Raw genomic sequence first — 27,788 nt, forward strand, 5'->3', positions numbered from 1 at the left:
ATTAGGAGTGTGTGTGAAATTTTTTTGCCAGGCGTGAGAGAACCACGAGTGTATCGTGACTGTCGGCTCAGGGTTTTAGCGAAGACAAAATTATTGCAACACTTTGGCGATATCTTTTCATCCACTGGACAGAAATCAGCTAAATGCACCAGTTGCACAGCGTTTACATCCTGTGATTTGTTTGATGACGTGTTTTATTGCGACCAAGATGGAAGTGAACCAATTAGCGACATGTTGAAAATTTCTGTGGGTTCACATGGAAACCACACAGGAATTTTAAAGGGAGTACAGAATCAAATTACATCACAAGAAACGGTTTGTTAAAATTCACCCATGAACATAGACATATAGACATAGCCAAATGCTACGTGCTTCTTATTAATCCTATCCGTTGTGTGTCCAACAAAAAAAACACCTTTAACAGGTCGACAAGGGTACCCGCAAATTGAAATGCTCATAACTAAGGCTTTCTTCAACCGAAGTGGTTCTTGGTAATTCGGATTTTCCGGAGTAATGTTCCAGTACTAGGGAATGATTCATAAATTTTAATATTATCCTAGCAATATGAATCAGGAATCAGAATATATTGGCTCAAATGGCACGTTCCCCGGACATAGTCGGACATCCTAGCAATATGAGTATCAAAACTCTTCAAATCGTCTCGGAAGTCTGTTATTTATTGTCACGGGACCGTAGGGCAATTTGACCTCAGAATGGTCACTCTGGCCCCAAGGGAACCTGCTTCGGAATGGACACATAACGGTCAACACTGTTCATTAGGTCGTGTTCAGTATTTGGACCAACTTGTTTTTGTGTGGAAACCCATTGTTTCTTCATTTCTGTTTCTGATTTTACTTCCTTATGATGCTTCCGTAGTGCCTGCTTTATGATGACCCAGTATTTCTTAATTGGCCGCAATTCGAGTGCGTTCGGGGGATTAAGATCCTGTGGCACAAATTTCACCCTTAGCCATATGCTACTCCAGAAAATCTTTCAAGTAATGGTACGGGGCTAAATCCTGCCAGAAAAGCCGTAAGACTTTGGAAGTGGCAGTTGACGCTTTTGGAGAAATTTTTTTCAGTAAATCTACACATTCATCGTTCCGGTAGGCACGAGCGGGGTGGTCCGCTTTCCACATGAGCAAATTGCTTGCCAAATCATATAATTTTGGTAAACTTAGACATCTTCTGCTTTCTTAATTCCTCGAGGATGTCGAACTTATGATAAGCAAAGAAAAAAGGAGTCCAAGAAGCTGCGAGAAATATGCTCTCATCCATGACGAGACAATGTGATTTCGTCAATAGCTGAGTGTAGAGCTTCAGCGCACCTAATTTCCCCACTATATGTATTCTACCGTTTATCGCGGCGCCTTTGAACGTGTGTACTCCGTTTTTCACATCTTACAAAAAAGTTTTGCAGTTTTTTGGTCACGTCTCTTGCTGAACTTTAGGGATTCCACTTGAAAGCATCGATTACCCTCCTTCACACCATACGGAGATCCATTTAGACCACTTTTTTCCTTTCTCTTGACAGTCAAACGTTTGTTTCAAAACACGATTGACCGTAGATTGGATCATTCCCAGCTTCTTGCGAATGGCATGGCGAAAGAGACCCGGATTATCTAAATACGTGTGCAACATTTGTTTACGAGCAGATGTTCTTACAACTCCATTTTTGCAACGATTGCACAATTGCTAGTGAAACTTACATAAAACATACATAAAACAAGACACATTGAATTAATTGCACCAAAAAGTCAATAAGAATATGAAAGTGATGCTATTTGAATCCCCCCCCCCCCCCCTATTACACCGAAAAAGATAAACTCAAAGTAGATGATCGTTTTAAAAAGGAGACAATATTGAAATTCGTATTGAAATAGCGCGATTATATAAGTTTTAAACTAAGGGTCATTCACATGTTTTTCATATTAACAAAGTTTCTAGTTATATGCACGGGGGATGGGAATTAAACCAATGTGAGCTGCGTACAAAGCAGTGTGCTGGAATGGAATAAGGTTAATCCATTGTTTTTTCCCAAATGATCTTTCTTTTCTACCGATCTTTTCTGAACTACGCCGAATCAAACCTGTTAGGCCACGATGATGCTTATGTGGATGGCGAAAGCAAAAGGGTCATCAAACAACCTCCAATAGTTAATACAATATATGCAAATTGAGACAATACAGGTCCCTAGTCAGGAAGCGGGCTTATATAATTCAACGTACAATTTAATTACTTACGATGACTGGAGTTGACCGACCAAGCAATCTGGACAGAAGATAACCGATCCAAAATTCAATAATGTATAAAATTTTGAAAGGCTCTTAGTGGAAACAACAATATACAATAACAAAACAATGAAATCTAAATTCTCCGCTACAAGCAAGACAACGACTGTAAATTTACAAGCATGTTCTGATATGATAGGCGATTTGCGGATATGCTGAAATTAGCGGTCTCAAATCACGTTTGAAACAATATGCGGTGAAATATATTACGCTCGGATCGTGTTGGTGTGGTGAACCAACCAAATCCACTGGAGTATCGCTTAAGCGAAAATTTGTTTGCAATTATGAAGATAGCAAACATTCCAAAATCGTTGGAAGTGAGCTGGATATGAAGGAAGTTAGAATGAATGCGATAAAAAATAAGAAAATCAGCTGAATGAAATTTATTGGATGTAGTGAAAAGAAAAGTGCGATTATTCAGAATAGGGAAATTAATTGAATGGTTTGAAATGTGTAATTAATAAATAATTAGTTGTTTTTGATTCTCTGAAAGTTTCTAAAAGATCCAATAAAAGGCGAAATAATGCAGAGATTTTTTTGTGTACTTGTTACTATGGGGATTTTACGATTGCACAACTAACGTAACAAAACTATTAACATTATTGGTATAATAATTCTGAAAGTTTTTGGATTTTGCTTGTAGTGTGTTGGTAGCATCGCCTGAAACTGCTTTGTTTATTCAGTTTTGTGGATGCTATTGCTATTGGAATCGCCATTATTCTAGGTCTACTTGCTACATTGAGAACACTCTGACGGTTTTGTTCCAGAAATCGTGAAAAATAACTGCATGCCAGTCCCATATTGAAAGCGGTCGCTTATCAGTCCCACTGCAATTTCCCAGGACCGTAACGTCGTCTTCTGGCACCCTTGACAGAGTTTCAATCCTGCACCCCTTTGGTTTTCACATTGGCTTTCTTTTTCAGTTCGACTTTCGTACATTAATTTTATGTTCATATGGAAATGACACTCTTATCCTGACCAGTGCGGTAAAATATCAATTTCAAACGAAAATAATCGTTTCAAGTGAAACTTCGAGCCTTTCACTGTAAACATACCACCACTATATCAGTTGAGTTCGGCTGCCGTCTTCGTTTGAGTCACTCAAAGTTCACTGTCAATTGAATAACAGGTTCTAGTCATTTGACGTTTTTGCCTGTTTAGTTTCTATTGAACACCAACCTCACATTAGCACGGTCTCAGCTAATGGAAGTGAACCATTCCAATGAACCACTCACAAATGAATATGAAGGAACACTCACTGACATAAAAATAACTCCGACCAAGATAATAAATAATATAGGGTAAAGGCTATGATAAGACGAGGCAACTCAAGACGGATACAGGTACGAGCATTTTTTCTCTGTATGAGTAAGGTTGTATTTTTTTCGAGGAAGCTGATAAATCAGGAGGATATGAAAAAGAAAAGAATAAAACAAATGACGTAGTGGGCTTTTCTGCTTAACAAACATAAAACAAATTCACTCAAAAATGACAAATGTTCCGAACCTTTCTTTCTCTTCTTCTTGGAGAGTTTTCTTTCCTTTCTTGTGCCCTGGTGAATAATTGTTGACAGATGACTGTATGCAACTAGCGAGGTTGGCAGTGCAGCCAATTTCTTTGTCATATTTAGATATGTTGCTATAATACACATAATAATGACTGTTTTATTAACTCACATTTCGCCAAAATATATCTGGAACTAATCAATCCTAGATTTTTATCATATACTACATGTTTCTAGCAAATTTGGTCAGCATAACAGCCTATTCATCGGAATCAAATTTGCCACAAACTTTGAAATAGAGATGGACGTACTACCAAAATACAGAAATATACAGAAATCGTATTACTAGTTGCTTTATCTTGTCTTAGGTGTAAACGGGCGAACTCGTTAAAGGTCCAAGATGATAGATAACGGAAATCGATGGTTAGTCATTTTAAATGAAGGCGTAGTTGGTTGAGTGGTAAGCGTGACAGCCACCCATCCCAGTTAGTCTGGGTGCAATCCCAGCCGAGGTCGCTGAGATTTTTCTGAGGTGTAAAATCTTCCTTCGGAAGGGAAGTAAAGCCGTTGCCTAGCAAAAGCAAGTATCGGACTAACGTTCCTTCTGCGATCTACGTTCGGGCCAGGCCGGCGCCGGTTTTGTTCAATAAACACTTTAGGATTACCAGGAGTTGCACATTGAAAGATGTTTCCCTAATCCCAAGCACTACTACTGATTCCCTGTGCAACTTCAGCTAATCTAGATCGATAACGGAGTAGCAGCTACGGGTGGTCGTACAAGGTCAAGCTCAAGCTCAAGCTCGATGGTTAAAGTCATTTTTAAATCAGAGATGAGGGCAACATGGATACCATTTGAAAGGAGGTTAGGCCATTTTGAAATCCAAGATTGCGGCCTATAGTGACCAAGAAACTGTGAAAACAACTATCAATATGGGTATCATTTAAAATAATCATAAAATACCGTAATTTATGAATTTAGGCCATTTTGAAAACAAAGATGGCGGTTTCGGGTAACCACCACAGTAAAAACCATGATCAATATATATCTATATCGCTTTTGCAATGATGGTCACTAGATGACGGAAACTGATGATTGAGGACATTTTGCAATCAATCAATCCAATATGGCGCCTTTTGGTTACCTCAAATCAATAAACCCACCTTCGATATGACCTATTTATAGCATTCATATCGAGCAGAACCTTTTCGAATTCTTTCTGAAAAAAAAAGATTCTCGTAGACTATAGACTGTGCTCGTAATGTGTTCCTATATAACCAGTGTGGAAATGTTTTACCTCTTCACCATGTCATCGGAATTGTACACAGGGAACTATTGGTAGAGGTGCAAATAAATAGCTGAATTACATATTTGATTTTAGCAATGAATTTGACAGCTTCGTACAATTATGATAGCATACTGCGGCTATCATATTTCTTTTTCAAATTTTCTTAAATTCGCAGAGTTCAGACGAAAATAATGAATCTACTAATAACAGCTTATTGTGTGTCAATAAAATGGTCATTATTATGTGTATTATAGCAACATATCTAAATATGACAAAGAAATTGGCTGCACTGCCAACCTCGCTAGCTGCATACACTCATCTGTCATCTGGCACAAGAAAGGCATGATAACCAAAAATACGAAGCCAGTTGTCTCTTTTTGTCTTAGGTTTACCCGGATCTCATTTGACTGGTGCTCACTGGGGAAATTGAAAGCTGATCTATTCATTTGAGAGGATCAAACGAAGGAGGTTGAATATGAATTGCGACTCATTTGAAAGCAGCGGTGAGTGAATTGCCATGAACCCAGCTTCAGATTAACAACAACTGATGCGTTAAATGAATGTGAATGCTACTGCAGACGACTGATTGACTGCGTTCATTCAGTTTCGATTGAATGAAATGAAATTTTACTGCACTGATCCTGACATATTTTATGAGTTATCCTCACTAGATTTATAGAGCACATTATGATTTAAGCACTCTCCTATAACTGTCGTCCTTTGCGGGGGCAAACCCGTTCACCAGCACGCTACGGGTCAGCGCAAGTGAAATTATTGAAAGTTGCCTTATTTGCCAATGCTACCAGCATTGTTAGTGAATGCTCCGCGGGGAATGTGAGGTTAAGTGTCTGTTAGCCAAATGCGGAAAGTAGAGATGGGCGATCCGCTGATGAGCTATTTTAATGAATCGATTCACAAAAGAAAGCTGATGAGCTAAAGCTCTTTTCAAAAGAGTCACAGCTCACCAGCTCACTATAGAAATAAGGAACAAATTTTGTACACAGCTGTCAACGCGAGAAAAAACAACAACATGAAATTGCTTTTCCTCTTCGCATCTAAATCTTTCTGTTTTGTTTCTCCACAAGACAAGACACAACTATCAAAAGCGAGCTAGCAGCTTTCGGATATGTGTTACAAGTCTTTCCAGAAAGATTTGCTCTCCCTCCTTTTCGCTGTTTCGTTCTACCAGAGATGGTTAGTCCCATTCCGAAAAATTTGTTCCTTTTTATAAATAGTGCAGGACAGTTTCAGCACAACTGCACTTTTGCTATGCTATTCACTGAATTGTCTTTCAATTTCTGATATCTCCCATAATTTCTGTCTCTTCCTTTGTTATCTTAAAATTATAAATTGTAATCGGATACTCCGACTACCCGTTTAAAATTAAACACATTGAACTCAATCGTACCATATCTGATATTCTTCGGATCACAGATAATCTGTATTGTAAAGATTTTGAAAGAACTAAAGCAGGCATTTTCAGCCGTGACAAAGATGTCTATAGTTTGCCCAATTAAACTCAGTATTGTGATATTCTGCCTTAAGCAGTTAATTACGTTACTGACGACGAATTTTCTTAAAGGACTACCGTATCTACATGTCTACCTATAAAGTTGAGATCGATGGTGTGATCATCGATTCGAGTTTGTTATACGTGGATCCAATGAAGCACGAGATTGGCTGTTTCAAGGACCACTTGTTTCTACGAGTGAAGATGGAAGCACAGGAAATGAATGAAACTTAGAAAACAAGCGATTGTTGGCAATAATTTTCATAATTTTTCAATTTGAAGTCCATTTTCTTATAAAACATATCAAGATTTCAGTGCCCACATAAGGTTGGCGCCCTTAGCGGAGTCCAATCCGGCCAACAGGATGTACAGGCCTATAATTTCCAATTAATTATATTTATGGAATACCTGCAATGACTCAAGATTGGCATCCATATGTTTTTAAATAATTGGGTCTCCATCCGAAGATTTGGTACGAAGTGTCACTCCTCTCTCCACTCTGGGCAACTCATTCATGATTTGCCTTATCATATTGAAAAATACATCACTTTCTATCTCACTATCACAAATTCGAAAGAACAACACAATATCACAATTTCAATTTTTCTTAAAGCAATTAAATTTTTAGTACTTCCAGAGTTGTAATCTATGCACTAGATAATAGATTAATAGTGTGTTATAGGAACGATTCAGTAAATAAGTAGAAGTTCAGAATTTTTAAAATACTCTTTATGCTCCTTTATATTTTAAACGATTATTTTTTTTATTAAAGAAGATGCTGAGAACAAGAGATATACTTTTTTATACTAATACTTAAGAAATTTCACTTATTTGGATAATAATTTCAAATTTAAAGCGATGACCTATGCTTTTTCATACAAATATTTATATTTTCTCAAAAAATTGACGAAATTACGTAGAAATTTAATTTAGTTGTCAAATAACTTCGAATTCGAAGCAATAACATACACTTTTTATACACCAATCGATTGTAATGGATGACGGTTACTTTTTCTGGAAGAACAAATTTTTGCTGTATTTTTTTATATAATATTTTCTCATCAAGTAGACAAAAAGCCGTAATACTACAGAAATTTTAATTATTTGGCAGATTATTTCGAATTTAAAACGATGACATATAATTTTTATACACCAATCGATTGCAATTGATGGCGGCTACAATTTCTGAAAGAAACATTTTCATATCTTTTTACATAACTTATTAACGACTATGAGTGAGTCGGGGTTTCTTAATTGATAAAAATGCTGAAACATCCTGACTCCTGTAGTAGAAGACAAAGGGTTAAATAGTCGATAAAATCCAAAATTGATCATATGACCCTATTCCATGATTTTCTAAAACTTTCTTCTTTCGTTTCCTTGCTATTCCTTGAGTATTATGGCTCTTAATATTAAAAATACTTCACACCTTCCAGTCCCTTGCTAATTGATTTTTTTTAACTTTCTCAAAAAGTAGACAAAAATACGTTGAAGTGCGTAAATTTCATTTAGTTGGCAAATCATTTCGAATTCAAAGTGATGAGCTATTTCTTTGTAAACATCAATTGATTGTAATTGACGGCGGTTTCAATTTATGCGAAAGATTTTTTTTAATTTTCCCAATGAATGGACAAAAATACTTAGAACTACACAAATTTAATTCAGTGGGCATATTATTGTTCAAGGTTTAATATGTACTTGATTAACAATTTTTATGAGATCAAATATGCAAAAAAATACAAAAATGTATTGTGTTAATATTTTGTCCAAACAATCACAAAGAATCACCATTTTTTGAGGCTCTGAATAGAGTGGTTCAAACGTATTATACCAGAGCAAAGTCGAACATCAAAATTACAACAAGTAGAATTCATATTTTGACAATAGTATCAAATTGAAATCTTATTGTGCTATCAGTTTTAGATTTTTTAAATATGACATCAAATTTTGATCTCAATTTGCTATCATTTTGATCTCAATTTGCTATGATTGTTTCTTTGAAGAATTTTCTATATTTATATTTCTTTGGCAAAACATCAAAGTGAATACATATTTTGTTATCAAAAAAAATTCAACATCTGAATGAGCTTTCAATTTACTCTCACTGATAGCAGAATTAGTTTTCTGTTTGATGTCATAGGACAATTTTGTTGCTCTCAGTTTTGATCTTTTAACCGTTAAAACGACAACAACTCTAGTAATCATTTGCCAAACATCAAGTTTAGTTTTCAATTTGTTGTCAGACTCTGCTCGGATAGTGTACCAGTTCTAAGTGTCCGCATAAATAATCTAGCTGATGTTGCGCAGAACACTCTTTAAATCTTTTTAATGATTAGTAGAACAAGAAGATCAAAATGTCAGAATAAGTCTACGCAGACTAACGACTAAGCCCCCCAACTTTTACTACCCTAAAGGTAATTTCTACTACATAATAAGAAATGTTTATGAGGTTATGTCTTGGACTAACGACACTGACACTGAGAAAATAGGAACATATTTTCTTCCCTTTTAAAAAACCGAAATTATTACAATACATTTATTTTAAAGACTTCGTTTTTTGAAAGGGAAGAAAATATGCTCCTATTTTGTCAGTGTTCCCTATTTTCCAGTCTAACATACACCATGGAAATGATAAAATCGGGCCATCACTGTCTTTCAAATGTAGACCAAGCATTTACGAATATTATTGAATAGAATGTTTACTTTAACGTGGTATCAATTTATCCTACAGGAAACTACTGAAGTACCCGTGACTGATCCTGAACAGCAGTCGCAGCAAGAACAGCAGCAGACTTCGGAAAGTCAATCACCATCAGCAACAGAAACCACCAGTACTACCAGTGCTGTACATGAGTGAAATTCCATTACACCAACTAAATGTAAACTCAAGCCGGATAAACAAAAATGTGCAAATCACGGAACTCGCTGTCGGTGTCGGCATTTTGGAATGGTTAGTGTTAACTTTACCATGGCGCTCCTTCCACTGCCCAACTAACCATCTGGTTAGTTCGGCGGCCGTGTTCATGACCATGGATAGTGGAAGAAGGCGCGTAAACCTATTGTTAGAAAACCGATGGAATTGGATGGCCTTAAACAGATAACAACAACAACAGCAACAAGTATGTATGTTTTAACGTGTTTTTGTATACTCGAATATTTGTCGTCAAAAAGAGCAAGTTTAGTCAGAACTATTTTGGACGATAATAAACTTTTTGGGATGCCCAGCAAATGAGCGTGCATCCAGTATTTGATCGTCGCATCGTAGACAACTAGAAAAGATTACCCACAAGCAATTTTTCAACGGCAAATACGATGCCATCGATAAAAAAGAGAAAAGGAAGCGTAACGAGCACCAGCAGCGAAATGATTATGTTGAGTTAATTTATTTTGTGTACTTTTTATATAAATGTTGTTTTTTGTTTTAGTTTATTTAACTTTCTAGTGCATTATATCAACTATTTCCATCGTGAATGCTTAAAGTGAAAATTTAATAAAGAGAAGATGTAAACGTAAATTCCGCTAGTACGACTACTATTTCTACTCATGCTTTTTAAGTATCATTTTTTTATTCTTGCGGAAAGGGTGTTTAGTTCGACTGGAGAAAAGGAACACATTTTTTTTTTCAGAAAATGTGATTCTTGTAAATTCCATCTTCGTTTCCACAGTCACACGCAAACGGGAGAAGGTAGAATCAAAGAGAAAAAAAACCCGAACCTAAAATAGCAAAGCAAAGCAAAGAGCATTACAAAACAAATTTAGCCGTTTATGTATTATTTAAGTTATCATTATTTTTACACTAGTAGGCAAACATAGTTAGAGCGACAGAAAGCAAATAACCGTCGTAAAGATGAACTGTATGTTAAGATATTTTGTTTATTTTTATCATAATTTTATCACAACTTTTGAATGCAAGAATGCCGCAACATAGAAGAGCTATTATTTATTGTACATTTTTTCCTCTGCCTGAATTTATAACCACTATAATTAGTGAACATATATCACCTCTTTGACAGTGGAAGCAAGAGCAAATATTGCCAATTCAATTGAAACACTCAAGCAGATCCTTATAGAAATGTAGTAAGTTGTAAATAGATCTAAAAATGCACTCGTAAAAACAATAAAAACGGAAAATAACCTAAAACTTGAATTATACTACTCCAACAGTATGTTATCAGCATTTGTCAATATACGCGATACCAGCAAACGTTTTTCGGAATGTATCAACTCGTAACATTTCGGAATCCACGCTCGAAAAGAAATGATCAAAAGAGGAACTCGGTAATCAAACTGCAGCTGATCAATCGCATCGTGCGACAGGAAACTGCTTTCGTCGAATAGAGCCTCTGTTGCTCTGAGTATGCGTCGTGGTGATTTGGTGTCTTGGGTATTGTATCTCAGATACAATTAGTCCATACTGCGGCAGCTTTGTTTTTGATATAGATAAGTTGAAACTGGTCTAGATCAGCTTTATCCCTGCAAAAACTGTTATCTACAAAGTTATTTGATCTGACATTTGAATTTTAACCATTTCATATTCATTACTTAGCAGACTTCCCATGAATATCGACATGTATCTATGTACAAAATTTCGTGCGCACGTTCAACCTCAAATATGCTTCGTCTCGATGTACAGGATTACCTGGAACATCGAACCCAAGCGAACGATGTACAAACTCTAGTTTAAACATCCGTCTATGTACACAGCGTGCGTACACAAAAACGATTCGCACAAGGCAAAAAGAGTCAACGCTAGTGATGATGAGAGTGAGAAAGAGAAAACCACGAACCTAAGTGTACGAACACCGTGTACGTACATGAGGTTCGGGAGTGTAGACGAACATTTGCACGTGTTTCGGTACGAAATAGCGTGTTCGAGTACGTACCTACACGAAGTGTCGGATTGATATGAGCACAGAAACAGAGCAAACATTGTATACGATGTTCATTCAGGAAGACTGTCATTAAGATTTATTTTACCGTTTTCTTCTATTTTCACATATTTGACATATACACCGATACTTCATAACTAGCCTGACGAAAAATGCATGCTTTCGAGAATAGCCCATTTCAGTTTGAAACAGTCATTCGTCAAGTTTAAAATTCAACTAAAAAGATAAATTTTGCTTTGAACTCTTGTGAACACTTTACTGTGTCTGTGTCTTTTTGATGAACGAGTATAAGTCATTCAAACTTTTTCCCTTTAATGTTTTTAACGACATTCAATTAGCAAAAAACTTTTTTTTTGGTTCAGTGTATTCCTACCGATTAGTTGTTTACATAAATCGCTCCAACTATTTTTACTTTTTGACGCGATTTGTGAAGTTTTTATCGTTGTTTGTCGTGTTAATCGACTCAGTATTTTGTTTTTAACATTGTTATTGTGCAGTGTGAAAGTGTCTCCTGTTTGCTTTTGTGTTGCGAAAAAATCAGCGAAGAACGTAATTGAGTGAACTTCTGTGACTTAACCACCAAACTTTCCACCGACCGCAGCGCCATCTATATTTCATTGTTCGCATTCTCAGATCGGCACGCATTATGGCAAGTGCATGTGATCACTGCGCGAAAACCGTCAAATCGGATGACGACTTTATTGAATGCATGGGTTTTTGCAAAAATGTGGTACATATGCAATGTGGAAAACAACTTAACAAGCCGTTTTTGAAAAAACTTGCGGAAAACCCAAACTTATTTTGGATGTGCAATGAATGTGTCAAGCTGATGAAGTTTGCTCGCTTTCGCGACACCGTTTCTTCACTTGGATGTGTTATCGCTGCTATCGCTGGGAAAACGGATGACGTCTGTGCTGAGCTAAAGGCCGAGTTATCCAAAAATAACCAGCAAATTTCGCGCCTGGTTAGAAAGGTTTCAACAGCTACTCCAGTCCGACCAAACTCCGGTACCTCTCGACCACCTCAGAAACGTCGTCGTGAGGATGGCCCTGATCCGAGCAATATTCTTGTTGGTAGTCGAAAGCTAGTCGATAATAGCAACATTTTTACGGTTCCACCTCCCGCGCCGTTGCTCTGGATGTATCTTTCGCGCTTTCATCCTAGCGTTAGCAAAGAGACTGTCGAAAAAATGTCTAAAGAAGGACTAAATTGTAACGAGGAGATAAAGGTTATTCCGCTTGTTAAAAAAGGCATAGACGTCAGTACTTTGAACTTCATATCCTTCAAAGTTGGAGTTCACCCAAAGTACCGTGACGCAGCTCTTAATCCTGACACATGGCCGCAAGGCATACTGTTCAGGGAATTTGAAGACAGCCGTACCCAGAACATTTGGAGTCCGCCGACTGATTTTCCACCGCCTCCAGAAGAAGCATGTACCTCTCTAATGCAACCCGGCCCATCAATGGTCCTGCAGAGGACTCCGCAACGATTGGCCATGCCACTATACCAAGCCACACCGCCCTTGTGAAGGAGTACCGATGCCGATCGCATACTGGGATGCAACGCAGTTGGTACTATGGAAGCCCTCGATCCCCCCGCTACAGTCGAGCCCTTGCCGCCAGCGTTCATCAGTCGTCCCGGTCCTGTATGTGTGGGTGGGGAAAGGGTCTTCCAAGCCGCCTTTCTCGGCAAGTATAATAAAAATTGTAATGATACAACGGTTGAACCGATTCACGCTTCTAGCTCATCGTACGAATCTCGCCGCAAGCTGCTACCACCCCGTTCCTGCTCTCCGCATTCCGCCATCGGGTTCCAACGCATACTGGGACGCACCGCAGTTGGCACTATGGAAGCCCTCGATCCCCCCGCCACAGTAGAGCACTTGCAGCCAGCGATCATCAGTCGTCCCGGTCCTGTGTGTGGGATGGGTGAAAGGGTCTTCCAACCTGCCGCAAATGGCAAGTATACATCTGTTCCGAACACTTCAAGCGCTGATGTATTCTTCGCTTCCAGTTGTTTGCCTTTTGCTCCGACATCTTGTTATCAGATGCCAACCATTTCTCTCGTCGACGACGATAGTCGTATTTTGGGGCGCGACGCAGTTGATTCGGGATGCCTCGAATCTCTCACCACAGTCGACCAGGCGACCGTGAACCGTTCCGATACTGTTCGTGAGATTGACGAAAGGATCTTCCTACACGGCAACATGGCTTCGCTCTCTGCTGTACCTGATCCGTCCTGCAACAACATCGAGGTTTACTACCAGAATGTTGGTGGCCTAAATTCATCAACGGACAGCTATTTGCTCGCGACCACGGGTTGCTGTTACGACGTTATCGCCTTGACCGAGACGTGGCTCGACAACCGTACTCTGTCTCGCCAGGTCTTTGGTTCAACATTCGATGTCTACCGCTGTGACCGCAATGCCCTCAACAGCCACAAGACATCAGGCGGTGGTGTGCTTATCGCCGTTCGGCGTGGTATAAAAGCCCGAGTGATCAACGATGACCGGTGGGCGAGCTCCGAGCAAGTGTGGATATCAGTGAAACTTGCCGATCGCAATCTGTTCCTGTGTGTTGTGTATTTTCCACCTGACAGAATTCGTGATTCCAGCCTGATCGATGTACATCTTTCCTCCGTTTCTTTTATCGCCTCGATCGCCGCCCCGTCTGATGATATCGTTATACTGGGCGACTTCAACTTACCTGGCTTGACGTGGTGCCAAGCAAGTAATGGTTTTCTACGATTGGATATCGAAAAATCTGCGCTTATTAACAATGCCAGTTGTATTTTGGACAACTACCGCAGCACAACTTTTCGGCAAATTAATAATGTCACCAACGAGAATGGACGTACATTGGACCTCTGCTTTGTAAGTGCCCGGGACTGCGCTCCGTACTGCTGCACTGCACCGACTCCTTTAGTCAAGCAGATGCGTCATCATCCCCCACTACATCTTGTATTCGCTGGTAACTTAGGAGTGAATTTTGAAGACGTCTCAAGCTCTATCGTCTACGATTTTAAAAACGCTGACTACGACAGCATCGTTAGCACGCTGTTGGATATAAACTGGGACGAAAATATTAACAATGACGACGCGAACGAAGCAGCGATGACGTTTTCTAGTATTCTTAACTACCTTATCGACCGCCATGTACCAAAACGAACAATTAGTACCGATGAACACCCTCCCTGGCAATCAACCGTCCTAAGACGTTTAAAATCTGCCAAACGAGCTGCATTTAAAAAATTCTCGAAGAATAAGACACTTGCATTACGAAATCATTACTTTCAACTCAACCACGAATACAAACAACAAAGCAGACGCGCCCTTTTTAGACACCAGCGAAACGTCGAGCGTCAATTGAAATCCAAGCCCAGTCGTTTTGGAAGTATGTTAACGAGCAGCGAAAGGAATCCGGTTTGCCATCTTGTATGTCGTTTAATGGAGTTTTAGGCACCGACACTAAGGAAATTTGCCAACTGTTCTCCGACAAATTTTCAAGCGTTTTTTCCAACGAGCGCTTGCCACCACAACATGTCGCTGCCGCCGCTAATTTAACTCCTTCTCTAGGACGAACCATCAACCGAATTTGTGTCGATAATGCTGCCATTCTTGCAGCAAATGCCAAACTGAAAGCATCTTGTTCCCCACGTCCAGATGGTGTTCCCTCGATTTTTGTCAAAAAGTGCATCAGCGGGCTTCTTGAACCACTTCGGCGAGTCTTCGAGCTATCACTCACTACTGGTACATTCCCTTCCTGCTGGAAAGCAGCGTACATGTTTCCAGTTCATAAAAAAGGAAACAAATCGAACATTGACAATTATCGGGGAATCTCGTGTTTAAGTGCTGTATCAAAACTGTTCGAGCTGGTTGTGTTAGATCCTATTTTCTTTCACTGCAAACACTACATTGCAGATGACCAACACGGTTTCATGCCTAAACGATCGACAACGACAAACCTGCTCTCGTTCACAACATATGTAATGGATGGATTCGCTGACGGATTGCAAACCGATGCTATTTATATGGATCTATCTGCGGCCTTCGACAAAATCAACCATTATATCGCAATAGCGAAGCTGGACAAACTCGGCATTCATGGACAACTTCTGCGCTGGTTTCGTTCCTACCTCGATGGAAGGCAACTCTAAATCAGCATTAAGGACTGTCTATCTGCACCATTCTTCGCTACATCCGGCATACCACAAGGAAGCCATCTCGGTCCAGTAATATTCCTCCTCTACTTTAATGACGTCAATTTCACATTACAAGGACCCCGCCTTTCTTTCGCCGACGACATGAAAATTTTTCAACAAATACGGGATAAAACCGATGCCGAGCTTCTTCAGAGGGATCTGGACAGCTTTAGCACGTGGTGTGATCAAAACAGAATGGTTTTAAACCCGAGCAAATGCTCAATCGTTACGTTCACGCGGAAACGCCAACCGACTCAGTTTAACTACCATTTCTTCGGCTCGAGCATTCCAAGACACTCTCTCATCAAAGATCTCGGAGTCATCATGGATTCGGCATTAACATTCAAACCACATACGTCATACATCGTGGATAAGGCATCACGACAGCTTGGGTTCATCTTCCGAATAGCGAAAAACTTCAGGGACGTATATTGTCTTAAATCGCTTTACTGCGCGTTGGTCCGCTCAACGTTAGAATATTGTTCAGCTGTTTGGAATCCGTACTACCAGAACGGGATTGACAGAATCGAGGCTGTCCAACGCAGGTTCATACGCTTCGCCCTTCGTCATCTCCCATGGCGAAACAGATTTCAGCTGCCGAGCTATGAAAACCGTTGCAAGCTTATACACCTCGATACACTCAGCATTCGGAGGGACTGCTCTCGAGCCCTGTTCGTCTCGGACTTACTCTCTGCCAGAGTGGATTGCCCTACAATCCTCGGACGTCTGGATCTTCAAGCCCGCGTTCGAGCTCTACGTAATAACTCCCTTCTGCGAGTTCCGTTCAGGAGAACCAACTATGGTTGCCAGAGCGCTGTAACCGGACTCCAACGAATTTTTAACAGTGTGGCGACGACCTTTGATTTCAACCGGACGCGGAATGCTATAAAAGCGAAAATGTTGTCAATTTTAAAATGTAATTAGTTTAAGCAACCACCATTGGGGCCAAGGGGCTTGTTGGTGAAGATAATAAACATAAACTTAAAAAAAAAAAACTGAAAGACATGAAGTAATTTAATATTAAGAGCCATAGCACTCAAGGAATAGCAAGGATGCGAAGGAAGAAAGTTTAGAAATGCGCGGAATAGGATCATATGAGCAAACTTAGAGTTTCCCGACGAGTTAACCCTTTGTCTTCAATCGCAGGAGACAATATGTTTTAGCATTTTTACCAAATACGAATCACCTGCGTCTGCGGCAGGCCCGGACAAGCTTAAAGTGACGACACCTTATGCTGTCGGAACCGACGGTCGGTCATTAAAAATACAAGTAATATAGCAATCCCAACTGAGGAATCTTTGAAATTTCCGGACAAATGTTTGACGCAGAGACGAGACGACGGTTGCCCTCTGCGAGACGTGAAAATTGTCATCGGCGACATGAACGCACAGGTAGGAAGGGAGGCAATGTACAGACCGGTGATCGGGCCTAACAGCCTGCATCCCGTATCAAATGACAACGGCCAACGATGTGTGAACTTCGCAGCCTCCCATGGAATGGTAGTCCGAAGCACCTTCTTCCCTCGCAAAGATATCCACAAAGTCATCTGGAGATCACCGGACCAAGTAACAAAAAATCAAATCGACCACGTTCTAATCGACGGTAGATTCTTCTCGGACATCACAAACGTCCGCACTTATCGCAGTGCGAATATAGATTCGGACCACCACCTGGTTGCAGTATGCTTACTTTCGACAGTGCATAGCTCTCGTCGAAGCCGAACGCCGCCGCTAAACATCGAGCAGCTACAAGATGGCAGAATGGCTCAAGAATACGCGCAGCAGCTGGAAGTGGCACTACCAACGGAAGAGCAGCTAGGCGCAGTTGCCCTTGAAGATGGCTGGAGAGATATCCGATCCGCCATAGGTAGCACCGCAGCCACTGCACTAGGTACGGTGAGCCCGGACCGAAGAAGCGACTGGTACGACGGCGAATGCGAGCAGTTAATCGAAGAGAAGAATGCAGCATGGGCGAGAATACTGCAACACCGCACGAGAGCCAACGAGGCGCGATATAAACAGGCACGGAACAGGCAGAACTCGGTTTTCCGGACCAAAAAGCGCCAGCAGGAAGACCGAGAGCGCGAAGCGATGGAGCAGCTGTACCGCGCTAAAGACACACGGAAATTCTACGAGAAGTTGAACCGCTCGCGCAGAGGCCACGTACCACAGGCCGACATGTGCAGAGATACAAACGGGAATCTTCTCACGGACCAGTGTGAGGTGATCCAGAGGTGGCGGCAGCACTACGAAAACACCTGAACGGCGATGCTGCAGACGACGAGGATGGCACGGTAACGCACCTGGGAGCACGCGCGGAAGACACTACACTACCGGCTCCGGATCTCCAAGAAATCCAGGAGGAGATCAGCCGGCTCAAAAATAATAAAGCCGCTGGGGTTGACCAAATACCAAGCGAGCTACTAAAACACGGTGGCGAGCCACTGGCTAAAGCGCTGCACTGGGTGATTACCAAGATTTGGGAGGAGGAGATTTTACCGGAGGAGTGGATGGAAGGTGTCGTGTGTCCTATCTACAAAAAGGGCGGCAAGCTGGATTGCTGTAATTACCGAGCAATCACCCTGCTGAACGCCGCCTACAAGGTATTCTCCCAAATACTATGCCGTCGACTATCACCAATTGCAAGAGAGTTCGTGGGGCAGTACCAGGCGGGTTTCATGAGCGAACGATCTACCACGGACCAGGTGTTCGCTCTTCGTCAAGTACTGCAGAAATGCCGCGAGTACAATGTGCCCACACATCATTTGTTCATCGACTTCAAAGCCGCATACGACACTATCGATCGAGATCAGCTATGGCAGATTATGCACGAGTACGGATTCCCGGACAAACTGACGCGATTAGTGAAGGCGACGATGGATCGGGTGATGTGCGTAGTACGTGTCTCAGGGACGCTCTCGAGTCCCTTCGAATCACGCAGAGGGTTACGGCAAGGTGATGGTCTCTCGTGTCTGTTATTCAACATCGCGCTGGAAGGTGTAATAAGAAGAGCAGGGATCGACACGAGTGGTACGATTTTCACAAAGTCCGTTCAGCTACTTGGCTTCGCCGATGACGTTGATATTATTGCACGAAACTTTGAGAAGATGGAGGAAGCCTACATCAGACTGAAAAGAGAAGCCAAGCGCGTCGGACTTGCCATCAACACGTCGAAGACAAAGTACATGATAGGAAGAGGTTCACGAGAAGAGAATGAGAACCGCCCGCTTCGAGTTTGCATCGGTAGCGACGAAATCGAGGTGGTTGAAGAGTTCGTGTACTTGGTCTCACTGGTGACCGCCGACAATGATCGTGGAAGACCAACGCGCACTTGGTGTCTTCGAACGGAAAGTGCTGCGTACCATCTACGGTGGATTGCAGATGGAAGACGGCACATGGAGACGGCGAATGAACCATGAGTTGCATCAGCTGTTGGGGGAGCCGCCCATCTGTCATACCGCGAAAATCGGACGACTAAGGTGGGCCGGGCACGTAGCCAGAATGTCGGACAATAGCCCGGTGAAAACGGTTCTCAATTGCAATCCGACCGGTACAAGAAGACGTGGCGCGCAGCGAGCACGATGGATCGACCAGGTGGAAGACGATTTGCGGACCCTTCGCAGACTGCGTGGCTGGCGACGCGCGGCCATGGACCGAGTGGAATGGAGGAATCTTTTGTATACGGCACAGGCCACTTCGGCCTTAATCTGTTGATAAAAAGAGACGAGACACATTAAAGTTGAAAACTGGATATTCCCAAATAAAGATCCTGGTGCGATGGCTTCATGCATACTATTACCGTTATTTTGCTCGGCTCGAGACAACAATTGTCACTTAACTCTACGAGACTTTCCTCACCCAATTCTGAGAGTCAACTTGGTCCAGGCGAGATTTTCATTGCCATAAAAAGAGTCACTCTAAATGGCTTTTCAGAAAGAAGTAAGAAAAGTCATGTATTACGAAGTCGGATTAGTTGCCTCAAGGGGACCCTACACGAGCAAAATCATACATTGATGAATGATGGTGTAGGGCCATCTTGAAAATATTACTGATTCTGTAGAATTTAAATAGCAAGTCGTACACGTTCAATATTTTTGTCAATATTAGACAGTATTGACTAAAGTATTGTACGTTTAATGGAGTTGTATTAACGATGTACATTTCAAAAGGGAATGACGTGTTGAAGCAATATCGTCAAGACTCGTATTGACAAAAATATTGAACGTGTAAGGGCCGCTTATATATTTATTGAAAATATTTCTGTCTTGTGTAAGGTCCGCTTCACGCCACACACCATGTAGAAGAAGAATGTATATGTATGGTGTTTTTGCTTGACCCCCAAAACTTAGTCAAGTTCTAAGTCCAGCCGCTGTCAGTTCATACATTTTGACAGCAGTTAGGGTTGGAATCTGACTCAGTTTCGCTTCAAGCAAAAATGGCATTAATTAGTGTGTTGAAACGGCAATTGGAGCATATGATTATTACACTTGTTTCGAGGTGCTAAGTTGATTCCCATATAGCAGGGCATCCAAGATGACCTAGTAAAGTGTCAACAATGATTCCAAATGAATCCAATGACCTCGGTTTAGGTAGCTCAGGAGATGAACCGGATCTCTCCACGCAACCACCAGCGTAACGCAAAAGGCGAAGTAGTACGGACTCAATTCTCTCAACGCCATTGTTTAGTTTGTGTGTCAAACTTCAGTATAATATTCCAAGATCGACTGAAACTAAGAGCAGTACAATGATTTAAGAGTGGATATGCTAAAGATATTTCGCAGCATTCGAACTGCATACAAGATGTGTTGTTTAAACGTAAGTTGAGAATCCCTGACCGCGTCGCGTTCAATTTCTGCATCCAGTTGAGTGTAGACATAACAAACCGAGTCTTTTTTTCGTTAAAATAAGATCACCAAGCATTTCTTCGGATTAAAACACACGCTTCGCCTCTTGTGTATACCCCGTGAGTACTGAACCGGGTTTTTCTCGAAACCACTTTTTTTGATCTGGTCGGAAATATAACTCGAACAAATGCCGCTGTCAGTTCAATACATGCAAAAATTCGCTCGCTTAGAAATTTTCACAGTATATTAGAAATTGATTTCTCCAGCGACGTACGTAGGATTTTATTTATTTATGGCTTAACTTTTTTTTAAACTAACAATTTTGTGTCGATTTTTATGACATTTTCGGCGTTTTTTCACTCAAAAGTGCGCCATTTCGCGAAAAATCTAAATATCGAAAAAATCCTACGTACTTCGCTAGCTATTGACATAAGCAATCAGAAAAAACATCAGTTTTTGGCTCTAGGTCAAAAAGTGCGAGATTTTTCAATTGAGCGGATCAGATGTCTGCGAAGGATAGTCCTCAGCACTAGATATACGTCAGTGGAGCGAAGCAGAAATGACAACATTCCCAAATGGCTTCTTTGAGGTATTCCTGACGAAGAATCTAATGTGGGTGGCATTCTCCACGGACAACGGCTATCTCTCGGTGTGCGAGATTTTTGGTTTATTTGTTTTTATTAAGGCTCAAGTTACCTGAAGGCTTGGTAGTATGCGTAAGAAAAATTGTGTTCAGCTTTGCCACCAGATTATCCATTTATACCTTTTCAAAACTCTAAAAGAAGAATATCAGTCGATTTATTAGATCATCAGGATTCAATTCATGCAAAATACCTGCTGGAAAAACCATCGGCTTAGCTGGATGGTGCTTTTGAAAAAGTGGCTGTGATTTTTTATCACACTACCACACCGAGCGGGGGTACGCAACACAACTGCGCAATGAAAAAACCACAGCCACTTTTTCAAAAGCACCATCCAGCTAAGCCGATGGTTTTTCCAACAGGTATTTTGCATGAATTGAATCGTGATAATCTAATAAATCGACTGATATTCTTCTTTTAGAGTTTTAAAAAGGTTTATATGGATAATCCGGTGGCAAAGCTGAACACAAATTTTCCTACGCACACTACCAAGCGTTCAATTCTAACACATGCTTAAAAACGGTAACTTGAACCTTAACGTGATTCTAAATAAAGTTTCATTCGTCACGGGTTATCAACAGCGGTAGATATGTCGATGTAAATACCATCGGTTTAACGTGAAACCATCTTCGTCGTTAAATATCCATCACCAACCAATCTGGCCGTTCTGCTGTTTGACGTACATTTTTCGTGCTCTTCAATCCACTAGCCCGCCATGGGCACACAATTACAACCGTAAATAGTATTCGAAGAAATTTAGCTTACTGAACTTCTTCTCAGTAGCCAGATCTCACTTTTTCCTAAGAATCTGAAAGCAGCGTCTATTTAATTCTAAAGTATCAATCGCTTCAATCTTATTCCATGAATGAAACAAAAACAAACAAAATTTGATCACAGAAACAACTATCGCCAGTTAGAATTATTTTTTCCGGCCCTGGACTATTAGTAATCGGGTTCATTATATGCCTTCGTCAACATATTTTGGTAATTACCTGTGTACCAAAGCTTTATGGATAGTCCATATGTAGTAGCCCGGTCCGGTTTAATTTCGAAGAACCGAAAATAGCCGCACAATCTTTAGTTCTTACCTCGACAGAAGCGTTGTCGGAATCGTTCTGACACATAAATCCACAAAAAATGAACACCGATCTTCTTTTCGGAACATCAAACCAGGTGCAGCATTTAACGCGAACAGCTAAATTGAGTTTCACAATTAAGTGTGGAGGACGAACACGATGTTGGTAATTAAACATTTCACAAGTTTTAATCGGTAACATTGTACAATCTACATCTAATTTGGCAGCCAAACATGCAAAAACTTAAAAGTAAATTGCAACATTTACTACAACTACTCTTATTTGTATCTGTAAGACAAAACAAAAAGCATGTATTTTTAACACACATTCGAAAAAAAAAGTTGCAGAAAAAATACACTATCATCAATCAAACTGAATAGTCAAAACAATTAGAAAGCTTAAAAGCTACTGTGAAAAGTATTATGAATGAAGTATGTCAATTTCCTGCTTTGTAACGGAATCTTCTGTTTTCCTAACCAAATATTGTTCACGTGTATATTTGAGTTATATGTTTACCGATGAAATACAAAGTTTAAGAACGGTTAGTTGCAGGACAACAGAAGATCGAATCTTGAGGAAAAATTTTATTTACCTTGTTTCGTATAACTTCTTATGTGCATGTGTCTCCACTTTTTGCCTGTGAAATAAACTCACCAAATGTTTGACCAATAAATATTTTTAAAACTATAAAAGGAACGGATGCGAACGGAATTCATCTACTGGTTTGGTTGTCTTCATTTGCGAAAGCTTTCTAACGATTGCTTATTATTTTATTTCGCGAAATAAGCAATGATAGTTCCTTATACAGCATGGAAGATGGCAGTTCATAAAACATGTCTTGTATAAAAAGTAATATTTGATACAAATAATGGTGAAAAATATACACAAAAAATTAATAAAAATATACAGAAAGTATGAAAGTATGAACGAAAAATACTAATCCTTTTATGATGACAATCCAGGGTCGTCGTTGCCCTTCAGCGATTTGTTATATCTGTGCATAGTACATAGTGGCTAGATCATTTGGAAAAGGGGCGTGTCTTTCAAATCAAAAACGTTCCAAGCATGAAACACAGGAAATATCTTTTTTTTCATGAAAATATCTAATACAAATCATTCATCGCTATTTCGAAGATATGCTTGCACTTTTCTGTTGATGCCGTTCATTAGCTGGGGTACACCATCTTCAGTCACCGTCTTCGCTAGCTAATTCCAAACATTCTTCATTCGACCAATGCTACACCCAAAACAATTTTCCAATGCAAAAAAGGCATTACACCCTTTCGAACATATTTTGAATTGGAATCATGCCTTGTTCGCATTATAGACCAAATTTACCTACCGCATTATACCAACACAACTCAATCTAATAAATTGATTGAGAATACACGCTACAATATAGTCTGTCCGCATGTAAAAGTATTAGTTGGTTTTGTTTGCTGAGTTTGCCAAAAAAAGCGGTGTATGCTATACATGTACACCTCTTTGGTGTTTGTACGAACTTCTGTCATCTAACACAGTGACGCTTTCACGCTTTTCTATTTGCGAACAGCTCATTCCAACCACGCTAAACACATATGCAGTTCACGATGGTGTGTGAAATATAAGTTGTTTTTTTCGCGCAGCGAATGGTCTGTGCAGTAAAATTATCGCTCTCTCATTCCATGCTTCAGAGAAGAGTGGAAGCAAATGATTTGTGCTCAGGTTGATTTTTGATGATTGTTGAGCAGGGCGATGCTGTGATCTGGATTCGCATGCGCTGACGTGCAAACAACTGAAATGAGCAACTACCACTGCTGATTGAAAGTGAAAAACCAATTCATCACTGCCCTTATAGTTCACGTTACCTCAATGTTTTTGTTGCAAAATACTGATACGATATCACCTGCTTTTTAAAAATACTGTCGCTATAAAGAATGGCAGAAATGATTAGTGAAGGGCTTTTATAGAACAAAAGTTCAATTAACTTGTTAGCTCAATGTTCTCATGTGGTTAACATTCTCCTGCCTATAGTGTGCTTAATTATTCATCACTGGCATATTGAGGGTTCAGAGAACGCTGAAAGTTTATCATAATATCCTGGGATGGGACATGCGGATAGAGAAAAAAACAAGGGTTAAATTGATCCAGCTGTCAAAAGTGGCCCTTACACGTGCAAAGTTTTTGTCAATACACAGTATTGACGATATTGCTTCAATACGTCAATACCATTTGAAATTCACATCGTCAACACGTCAACACTTCCATTACACATGCAATACTTTTGTCAATACTCTCTAGTATTGACAAAAATATTGAACATGTAATGGCCGCTAAACATCACTTTGAACCAGTGTGAGCCAGAAGGAGATGACTTGTGAGCGATCTGTGAAACATAATGAGAGCGTAGTCCCGTCCCAGATAATATAATATAATATAATGATTACCTTGTGCTGCTCTCTGCAAGATGCAGCAAGCAATTGGTGGAAAAGTGAGATGGAAAGAGGTCCTTGACCGTGTATTAGTATTTTTAGAACGCATATGTATACGAGTGAAGGTGTTCTTTACATGTGTATAAGTGCGGGTCATTTTAATACTGATACTCCGATATCTTTGAATTCACAAATACATTCCCAGTTGTGGGTTTGTGTATGTTTCAACGGCCTAATCTCAACTTAATGCATTTTTGTCCCGGACCAATATCGCTTTATGTGCATTATACCAGTTACAATGCCGAATTTTCATTATACGGTTCGTGTTTTGGGTGTACCCATAATCGCAAGTCAGTATGATTTAAATAGTTGATCCCATAGAACATGGGACTGACTTGTGATTATGTATTCACGAATACAAAGTTGGGAGCTTGGGTTGCTTCTCTATCCTTCCGGCCATCATATCGTATAGATGGCATTTCACAGCACAGCAGTTATACATTAGAGTGTATCATGTTATCATGTTACATGTGTACACAGAGGATATAACGGTCACACACCACAGAAAAAGCACTCTTTCTTTAGCTGCATATATACCGCTTTCCAGTACGCGTGTTTGTCCGAGTGCACTGCGGTGTATACACTGGAGTGTGTACCTGGCGGGTGGTCTTCGATTCCTTTTTCTACTGGCGAGCGGCAGTGCGGGTGCGATGTACTTATACGGGATGCGTACACATAGGTTCAAGGCACTAGTTTTCTCTTTCTCACTCTCATCATCAACATCGTTGAATCTTTTTGCCTTATGCAAATAGTTCTCGTGTACACACCCGGTGTATGTGCACGGATGTTTGAACTAGAGTTTGTACACCGTTCGCTTGAGTTCGATGTTCGAGGCGAACATGTACATCGAGACAAAGCATGCATGAGGTTGAACGCGTGCACAAAATTTTGTACACAGGTACAAAATTGTCGATGTTCATGGGAAGTCTGTTGATGATCACAACACGAACATCCATCCAGCTCTGCGGTTGTGTCGACGATTCGCCCCAATGGCCTTTGAAGTGGAGGGGTATTGTCTTGCTTACAGAGTACAAAACGTGTACGTTCTTTGTAGTTTGCTTCCATCTAGAACGCTGATGAAATTGACTCAAGTAGTCTCTGGACCAGCGTCACCATAGATTCTGTATCGACCGTTTCATGTCCTGTAAGCGTGATGAGGTATTAGAACTCAGCTCACTGAGGTCTGGCTCTGGGATGGAGAAGAGAGGCTCTGCGATCAGAAAATGATCGGGGGTTAAGATGGAAATATCATTTGAAGAATCGTATAATGAGGCTAAGAAACGAGAATTCAGGATGCAGTCGATTTTGGTAACAGCGGGCGATCGGGCTGGAATGAAGCGAAACGTGATTCTACTGTTGATGCAGTAGTTGATGCAGTAACTCATTGTTACGAAACTGTTCGCGGAAGGCTTTAAGCTGCCCCGACAAAATCAGTCGCATTATCGCAGTGTAATTCTAGCACTCCACTGCGGCGTGCCACGAAACGTTTCACTACATTGATACAGGCGACCGACGTCAGAGCGGCGACAACCTCGAGATAAACGGCCTTCACCACTAAACACACAAATAACGCGACGTAGATTTTTACCGACACTTCTCTCCCAACCAACGGACGAACGAGAAACGGCCTTAGTGATCCAACCCCGAATATGCAAATGCTCGAGCAGGAGTTACGCGTACTGATGAAAACGGTGCCATTTGCTAGTGTGCTAATCGTGGATTGCACCGGTAACAGGTTATACATTCACGTACAACTCTGCGAGCGAGGCGACGACCCCGGAGTGCCCGGAACCATTGATGCATGGTTGCAACTAGAAGAGTTGGTCCAGAGTGAAGAGCCTGGACGTGGAGTGAGCGAGCAATTAACCAGCTGAGTTGGTGATCCGCCGATAGTATCATCGAACAACGGGTGTCGAACGGAGCGTTCTTGTATTTGAGTCGACCATCGAGTATGAACAACCCAAATATATCCACAAAGCAGGTTATGTTTTGGAGTGGTAATTTTGAACCAAGTTGTTTCGGATTAACTGGGCTTCCTCGACAATCTTGATACAGCCGTACTTCGGGTGAAAAAGCGGTAGCTTGCGCTAAGCGAACGAGAAATTTCAGAGCGTGTGTCCATTGGTTGGTGTAAATGGTCCAGTAGTTCTCTTCTCCTTCGGCAACTTGCAGTTAGTGTAGATGCGATAACAATATGAAACTGTCCTGATCAGCTTCAGCTTCATCAACGAGATCGGAGAACTTGTCGATCAGGGATGAATCAGCCTGGCTGATAAGGAGTGCAACTGCAACGCGGGATTCTTCCTGAAGCATTTGTCTAGAAGACAGCGAAATCACACACTACGGTCATAGCTCGGCTGGTGTCGTGACGTATCTCGGACCATGCCACCATAACTTGTCTTCCAGAGTCTTCACTTGCCCGAGAGCCGCGAGAAATGCGATCAGCGGTGTTCAATTCGGTAGAAATATGCCTCCACTCTGACCCCTTAATCATGCGTTGTAGTTCCGCCACACGATTTCAGACGGAAATCTTCCAGGTGTTGAACTGCGTTTTGATCCAGTGCGTGCTGATTGGTGAGTCGGTCCAATAGGTGACTGGGTTGGAACACTCGGTTGTTCTACGAAGATTGTCGATTAGTTGATTTCCCAAGAGCGCTGCACAAAGCTCCGGCTATGTCCTCATAGAGGAGTGACACAAGCCTCTGAAGTGAGCAATCGAGAGTGGAGGTTTCCAGTTTCATCTGGAGAGACAACGTAGACACGGCATCCGTACCCGCGCTGGAATGCGTCGCAAAAACGGTGCAGATTATATTCACGTCTGGCGTTGAACAAAACTCTCCGTGGAATTTCTATTGAAGAAGATATCTGAACGGTAGTTCCTCCACCAAACACTGTGCTCTTTCGACAGCTATTCATCCCATGGTATGTTATCGGCCCAGAGTCTTACGCTTACGAACTATATACCGTCTATCTGAACCACGAGAAATTGTACCCCTTACCGTCATCGAAATAATCGACCTCCCAGCATCGTTCACGTTGAGAATCGAGCAGGTCTTCTGTGCAGACGTGGCTGTTTTG

The 27,788-nt window shown here is 40.9% G+C and overlaps 1 protein-coding gene across 4 annotated transcripts in view; it reads left to right on the top strand.

The window, feature by feature from the left end:
• Positions 1 to 10,731, top strand: part of LOC131694190 (rho guanine nucleotide exchange factor 11) — a 387,472-nt gene extending 376,741 nt beyond the window's left edge. For all 4 annotated transcript variants that reach the window (XM_058982676.1, XM_058982678.1, XM_058982679.1 and 1 more), the window contains one exon: positions 9,322 to 10,731. In XM_058982676.1, coding sequence (XP_058838659.1) covers positions 9,322 to 9,447 — 126 coding nt within the window. In that variant the 3' untranslated portion in view covers positions 9,448 to 10,731. The remainder of the gene's footprint in view (positions 1 to 9,321) is intronic.
• Positions 10,732 to 27,788: the final 17,057 nt, after the last annotated feature.

The sequence above is a fragment of the Topomyia yanbarensis genome, chromosome 3 (assembly GCF_030247195.1).
Source record: "Topomyia yanbarensis strain Yona2022 chromosome 3, ASM3024719v1, whole genome shotgun sequence".
NCBI lineage: Eukaryota > Metazoa > Arthropoda > Insecta > Diptera > Culicidae > Topomyia > Topomyia yanbarensis.